Consider the following 7,405-nt stretch of genomic DNA (forward strand, 5'->3'; position numbering starts at 1 on the left):
CAGACGAGCGTCACTATCAGCTGCAGGGTATTCTGATCGTAACCGAGTTTCATCTGAAGCCGGCCATCGACGGCCATGGGCAGAGTATGCGCCACACCCACCGTGGGCAAGTGGTGTGCAGCGGCATGTGGGTGCGTGTGCGGTGGCGGTGGTGGCTGGTGACAATGATGGTGGTGGCTCGCCGTCGTTGTGGCTTGTGAACCGGCTGTTGCTGCACTGGCTGTGTTCGCGACGTTCGGTACCAGCCGTTGGTGTTGTGGTTTATGCTGCTGCGTTGAGTGCTGCTGACACGTTCCGGCGCCGCCGCTGTAGCCACGTTGCTGCACATTCGTTTGCCGAAAGGTGCGCGCGCCCCCGGTGGTGGCGTGGAAATCGGGCGAACCGGGCGATGTTATTAAAACACTCGGCTTGTCGCAGTGGATGTCGATGGCATCGGTTGCAGGTGCTGTTCGAAGAAGGTGGTAAGATTGAAAAAGTAAGTATGTATTAAAATCGGTTTTTCTAAATAACGGTGTAAGGCATTACAGAGATTTTTCGCTAATAAACTAATTTAACAATTATATGCGTTAAGTAAACTTAATACGCCAATCATGATTTGTTTTTGGCTGCAAACGCACTCAATAACCAGTTAGTTTAATGTGATAAGTGTAGGACTGGTAAATCGTGGAGTAAGAAATTAGATTTTCATTCTTTTACTTAATATGCAAAAAATGTTCACTATAGTTTATTCATTAGCTAATGATCAAGTATTTTTCTATATTTGTAAATATATACAAGTACACCCTGTTAAAATAATTTAGCTTGATCTGTGTACCTTTTCGTGAATAATAACGTCCGCCGCTGCTGACCACAGCACTGTTAGCAATGGTGCTTGTGAGATTTTGGCTGTTCAAGGCGGTGTGCGGCTGTTGATGGCCAGCAGCTCTGCGTGCTGCGTTGCTTCCTGATACTTTGACGGTCAAGGGACGTGAAACAACTAATTCCACCTGTGCATCCAAGCGGCTTTCGTCGATTATCTGGTAAACTTCGTCCGCGCACTTATTCCGTAGCGCTCGACCGTTCCATTCAATGATTTCGTCGCCTGATCCAAATGAAATATAAATGTAATGTGAGAGAGATGCATGCGTAAAAGAAACAAATACATGTATCTAGAGATAGATATGTATGTATGTATGTAGTAGAGTAACAAGGGAGTGGTGATAGTCTCAGGTTCAAAACATACTGGAGCGACGGGAAAAGCATGACCAGAGCATCGATTATAAACGTGTATGCATGTACGATTTGCTCTTCACTATGCGCGCTCCCATTGAACGAGCACGTTTATAAGTTCCCTGCAAGAACAGTGACTATCATTTGACAAATCATTTGAGTGGCAAGACTGATAGAGATTTCTGTCACTGCACTGTGGGTACCGCCATTGGCCAAAATTAAAAAAATCAAATGTCATTAATCAAGAATTCGAAGTGTCGATAAGATTGTTCACACTCCCGCCAAACCAAAACCAAAATAAAAGTTAACGGATTCTTTTTTTTCATTCCTTTATAGCCATTCAAACTTCACATATAATTTAACATTGAGCTCGCTTATCGGTGCAGTTTTTTAATGGAGAACTTGGGAAAGTGATAACTTTTGTTAAGAAAGTGTGAGCAATATTAAATTGTTATGGATATTAAACAAGAAGGTGAGTACTCTCTAAAAACATACATTTTATTGTTTAATAACTTAAAGCGTCAATGTAATAGCACCCCTGCGCGAAGCACTTTCTGTCATTTTTTTTTAGCTTAGTCTAAAGTAAATTTTAGATTTAGATGGTTTGCCTCCGAGTGCCTTCTACAAATTCGGTACTAAAATGAAGAATATTGTTCTACCTTTTCATACAATAAGGAAGTTTCCTCCCGTTTTTTCCTTTTTCCGAGTTATGATAGATTAAAGCAGGGGTGTCAGTTATGATTCTTGCTTGAGCAACTTTAATTCGTTATCACTGAAAGCCTTTTATATTTATTTATTTATATATTTTATATTTATATATAGGTGCTGGCTATCAATGCGTAATTACACGCAATTTTTTATTTGATAAATGGCTTGAAAGTCGAAAAAGTAATACAACATGGTCAACTCAAGCCAACCAAATCCTGGAAAACATCAAATGCAGTTGGCCTTATCAAGGTGTTGAGATTATTGAATTTGATCCCCTCAATGACCGAATTTATTTAGTATGCAAGAAGTTAGCAGAATTTTGGAAAGAAAATGCAAGCAGAAAAAATGCAATTATGAGAAATCATTCCTCTTGGCTTGGCAAATCTGAGACTGTCTTTTTAAGTTGTCGTGATGAAGATTATCCAAGTACATCACAACAACGAGGTCGTCCTAAAAAAAGTTTTGAAGAATGTTCTTCGCGGAGTAAACGAAGACGTGTGGCTGAAATTTCGAAATCCGACGAATCAATTGCCACAGCTTTGCGTAATAGTTCATGTAATTCGAATTTGGGAGAAGAAAACACGATGAGTGTAATGCCTTGTGAAGTACTGGCGCTTTTTGTGGAAGCAAAGTTTACAAAGAAGCAGTACTTACTTGTTCAGAATTTCGTCAACACCAAGATGACAAAAATGCACTGCCTAGCTACAAAATTATAAAGACTGAAAAAGAAAACTGGTATCCAGAAGCCGACAAAATTAGTGTCACCGAGACAGCTGCCGAAGTGGACTTACAGGCTTTACTTAACCACACGGCGACAAGAATTCCTACTTCGCAGAAAGACGTTCTTGACACTCTCAACAATGACTTACATAAAAGCCTACAGTTAGTAGGGAAATGGGGATTTGATGGAAGTACAGGCCAAAGCGAGTACAAACAAAGCTTTCATGATCCTTATGCTAAAGACAGCGATTTGTTTGTTACAAGTTACGTGCCATTGCAGCTCAAGTTAAAAAATTACAAAAATGAAGATGTTGTTTGGAAAAATCCTCGACCGTCCTCAACACGATACTGTCGCCCATTAAGATTTCAATTTAAAAAAGAAACTACTGCTGTATCTGTTTTTGAAGAACAATATTACACTGAAAAAATAAATGCCTTGCAGCCTTTAACTATAACTATTAATGATAAAGAATGGACAGTCACTAACAACTTACGTTTAACTATGGTTGATGGAAAAGTGTGCAACGCACTTAACAAATCTACATCTTTAAAATGTTACATATGCGGAGCGACACCAAAGGAAATGAACAACATTGAATTATGCCTTCAAAAAGAGGCCAATGAGAACAGTTTATGTTTTGGTTTGTCCCCGCTTCATGCTTACTTCAGATTCTTTGAGTTTTTTGTTCATATTTCCTACAGACTCAAAATTAAGAAATGGCAGATAAGAGGTGATGACAAAACAGAATTTGAAAAACAAAAGAAAATAGTCCAAGCTGAATTCAGAGCAAAACTAGGATTGATTGTGGACAGACCGAAAACGGGAGGAAGTGGTTCGTCAAATGATGGCAATACAGCCAGGAAATTTTTTAACAATACCAAAATTTCTGCTGAAATAACTGGAATCGATGAAACACTGATCGACAGATGCGCAACTGTTTTACAGGCTTTAAATTCAAGTTATAATATCGAAGCAGAAAAGTTCAGAGTTTTCGCCTTAGATACAGCTGCACAGATAATTGAAACATATCCATGGTACTATTTGCCTGCTTCAGTTCACAAAGTGTTGTTGCATGGTGCATCGGTGATTGAGCATCATGGACTTATTTCTATAGGCGAGTTAAGTGAGGAAGCTGCAGAGTCCAGAAATAAGGACATTAAAAATTACCGACTGAATCACACAAGAAAAATGTCTCGGGTTGTCACTAATAAGGACCTTTTGAATAGACTTCTTTTAACTTCCGACCCACTTATTTCAAATGTGAGAAAATTGCCTACTAAAAAAAATGCATTAAAATTGTTAAAAATCTAATTTACCAAACATGTTATTTTTGTGAGAATTTGTTTACATTTTCGTTTTTATCTTGTAAGTTAAAACAAATAAAATTAATAATAATAAGTGTTTAATTAAAAAAAAAAGCTTGTGTTATATTTTTGACCGCGTTTTGGGCGGCAATGCATTCATTTAATTTATTTTAACATTTAAGTCTATCCTACTCAACTGTCAAGTGTCAATATTTTGGTCCGATTTCTGAACAATTGTATACGCTATTTTATCCTTACTAAAAACGGTGTTCTGCCAATTTTTTTCAAATTTCTCTGAAAATTAACCATTTTATTCATATTTTAAATTTAAGGATATATGGGAGGTGGGCGTGTTCTTGGTCCAATTTCAAAACAATTTCATACGCTGCTGTATCTTTACTAAAAACGGGGTTCTGCCAATTTTTTTAAAATTTCTCTGAAAATTAACCATTTTATTCATATTTTAAATTTAAGGATATATGGGAGGTGGGCGTGTCCTTGGTCCAATTTTTTCGAGTTTTTGTGGATAATTTATTTATTTTTTTTAAAAGTAAGCCTGCAAAATTTCGTTGCTCTAGGTAACCTCCTTCTATTTTTGGCCGCCATCTCTATGAGAAGGATCCACTGTGCACTGGCTACAAACAAGTTTCTATCAAATTCTAAAGGGCAGTGTAAAAAATCTGATGTAAACATTTGTGTACATGTGATCTTCCGTCTTCCTCAAACTTATGTCCTTATTTAATGGTCTCTTTTTAACCAACGCAAAATTTGCAAATGTGTTAGTAAGATAAATGAGAATGTGTTAGTTTCCATCACACAATTCTTGTAGGGTTATAAATTGTAACTAACGCTTTTCTCGCCGCTCCAATATGTTTTTAGCATTAGTGTATAGAAAGCGAAAATAATTTTTTGCTTACTTTAAGCTAACCCTAAGTTTTAATCTACCGGAAACCGGAAGCTCCTTTTAATCGTTATTGTATTGCTGATGGAAAGCGCGCGATCAGGGAGATGGAGGAGGTAGAAATTATCTTTTATTAAGAATCATTTATTGACATAGGCCACATCAAGTTACTGCCGTCCCTAAATTGAGCGATTAGCGTTGCGTTTTATTTGACGTTTTCTTATTTCCTCTCGTTTTTTCCTCAATTCCTCTCTTACTTTTTGTCCTCTCTCTTTCTTTCCACCTTCTACATGCAACTTCAACACGAAACGATGCTTCATACAAATTGTATGTGCATGAGGTTTTTAGACAGTTCATTGACGCTTGACGCGCCAATTTAGGGATGGCAGTTATCTACGCACTTCACAAGCCTGGTGTGCGAGGGTGAGAGAAATGTGAGGAATGCTGATAAATCTTTGTACCACGTCGACGTGCTCAGCCAATGCTTACAATAAAGGTACCACCTCTGCATGAACTTAAGCAGAGTCCATGTTTGGCTTGAAGGTCGTAGCGGGTGGAGTGTGTGCGATGGGTTAAGCATAGAACCCTTGACCGTGGTTGGGAGTGCCAGCAAAGTATTACTTTAATAAGTTAAGCGAGGGGATATTTGAGAATTGCTTATAAAATGCATATCGCCTTATGCATACGTGTGCCTTGGTGTTCGCTGAATTTAGTTTTGTACGGGAAATTTGCAAATAGACAAGAAGCGTTAAGAATTATGACTTAAAGAGGAGAATGGAATTCTAACGTCTGATTTCCTGTGCCGATCACTTGATTTGAATCCCATTAAAATATTTTTAGGCTAAAAGTCGGATCTCTAGTAGGCACCTTACCTATAAAAAGGAATTCTAAACTGATTGCATGAGCTTATGGGACATCCATTTCAAAAAGATGCGAAGTCATTGTTAAGGATAACATTTTCTATACTTAAAATTGAGCACGTCCCATTCGCTTTGTGAAGATCCTAAGGGGTAATTTTTGTTATCTCAAACAAATAATGGAAATATGCTTTTAGAGTTAGATTGTTTTAGATGTTTAGATGTTAAAGCATGCAGCAATTAATGGTTTTAAGAATAATGATTTGGTACTGAACTCGAATATGGTTTTGTTGCCGAGAGCTTGTTTTTCGAAAGTATCACTTTCAAGTCTCCAATCGCGCATACGAGCCTGTTTTTGAGGGAAATAAAACTAATAAAATTTAGACGTAATATTTTATTTTATTTTATTTTATTTTATTTCATTTCATTTCATTTCATTTCATTTCATTCCATTTCATTCCATTCCATTTCATTTCATTTCATTTCATTTCATTTCATTTTATTTTATTTTATTTTATTTTATTTTATTTTATTTTATTTTATTTTATTTTATTTTATTTCATTTTATTTTATTTTTTAATTTTATTTTACAATATGAGTTTGTTTTATTTTATTTCATTTTAGTTTATTATTTTTGTTGTTTCTTCTCTTGTACTTTATTTTATTATCTTTTATTAAATTAAGTTTGATTTGATTTATTTGAAGTTGATATGATTTAAGCTAATTTAATTTTACTTAATTAATCTTTTGTTTGCTGCATTGTCGGCCGTTGTGGCGTAGTGGTAAGCAGTATGCGCTTTCACTCCGCAGGACCCGGGTTCAAACCCTGGTCAAAGCAACATCGCAAAAGGATATAGAGAAAAGGTTTTTTCTTAACAGCGGTCGATCCTCGGCAGGCAATGGAAAACCTCCGACTGTATTTCTGTCATGAAAAACAGCTTCTCATAAAAAATACAATTGCCGTTCGGAGTCGGCGTAAAACTGTAGGTCCCTCCGCTTTGTGTGACAATATAAAGGCGCACGCCACAAGTCGGAGGAGAAGCTCGGCCAAACACTAACATATGTGTAAGCGCCAATCTATTATTATTATTAATTAATTTTTTGTTTGCTTTACTTTTTTTGTTTTGTTTCGTATATGATTTTAATTTCTCTTATTTAAATTGATATTTTAATATTCATCGACTCTCTTCTTCTTCTTTATTGGCGCTGTAACCGCCTAAGCGATTTTGGCCGAGTCCACGCCAGTCACTTCTCTTCTGTGCTAACTAACGCAAATTGGAAATGCCAAGTGAAGCCAAGTCCTTCTCCACCTGGTCTTTCTAACGCAGAGGAGGCCTTTCTCTTCGTCTCTTACCAGCATCGCGGCCCGCGTTGAATATTTTCAGAGCAGGAGCGTTTCTGGCCATTCGAACGACATGGCCAAGCCAGCGGAGCCGCTGAATTTTAATTCGCTGCACTATGTCTATATCGTTGTAAAGCTCATACAGCTCATCGTTAAATCGTCTGCGATATTCGCCATCACCAACGCGTAAAGGTCCGTAAATCTTTCGCAGAATCTTTCTCTCGAAAACTCCATGAGCCGCCTCATCAGATGCTTTCTTTGTCCATGCCTCCGCACCATACACCAGCACATGCATGATGAGTGACTTATAGAGTGTGATCTTTGTACGACGAGAGAGGACTTTACTTCTCAATTGCCTACTCA

At 37.4% G+C, this 7,405-nt stretch overlaps 3 protein-coding genes across 3 annotated transcripts in view; 1 reads left to right on the forward strand and 2 right to left on the reverse strand.

Moving 5' to 3' along the window:
• LOC108361698 (uncharacterized) overlaps window positions 1–7,405 on the reverse strand; it is a 78,874-nt gene that overhangs the window by 67,960 nt on the left and 3,509 nt on the right. The window lies entirely within an intron of this gene.
• The window catches only part of LOC108361700 (uncharacterized), a 17,132-nt gene that overhangs the window by 218 nt on the left and 9,509 nt on the right, over window positions 1–7,405 (reverse strand). The window contains exons 4-5 of the mRNA XM_017614401.1: window positions 815–1,081; window positions 102–445 (exon numbers count right to left, since the gene is read on the reverse strand). Coding sequence (XP_017469890.1) covers window positions 102–445; window positions 815–1,081 — 611 coding nt within the window. The remainder of the gene's footprint in view (window positions 1–101; window positions 446–814; window positions 1,082–7,405) is intronic.
• LOC108361699 (uncharacterized) lies at window positions 1,598–3,542 on the forward strand. The gene is made up of 2 exons (XM_017614400.1): window positions 1,598–1,681; window positions 2,032–3,542. The coding sequence occupies exons 1-2, from the start codon at window positions 1,663–1,665 to the stop codon at window positions 2,631–2,633; spliced, it is 621 nt and encodes a 206-aa protein (XP_017469889.1). The 5' UTR covers window positions 1,598–1,662; the 3' UTR covers window positions 2,634–3,542.

Source organism: Rhagoletis zephyria, unplaced genomic scaffold (genome assembly GCF_001687245.7).
Source record: "Rhagoletis zephyria isolate East Lansing unplaced genomic scaffold, Rhagoletis_zephyria_1.1 Rzeph_scaffold_00818, whole genome shotgun sequence".
In the NCBI taxonomy this organism is placed as follows: Eukaryota; Metazoa; Arthropoda; class Insecta; order Diptera; family Tephritidae; genus Rhagoletis; species Rhagoletis zephyria.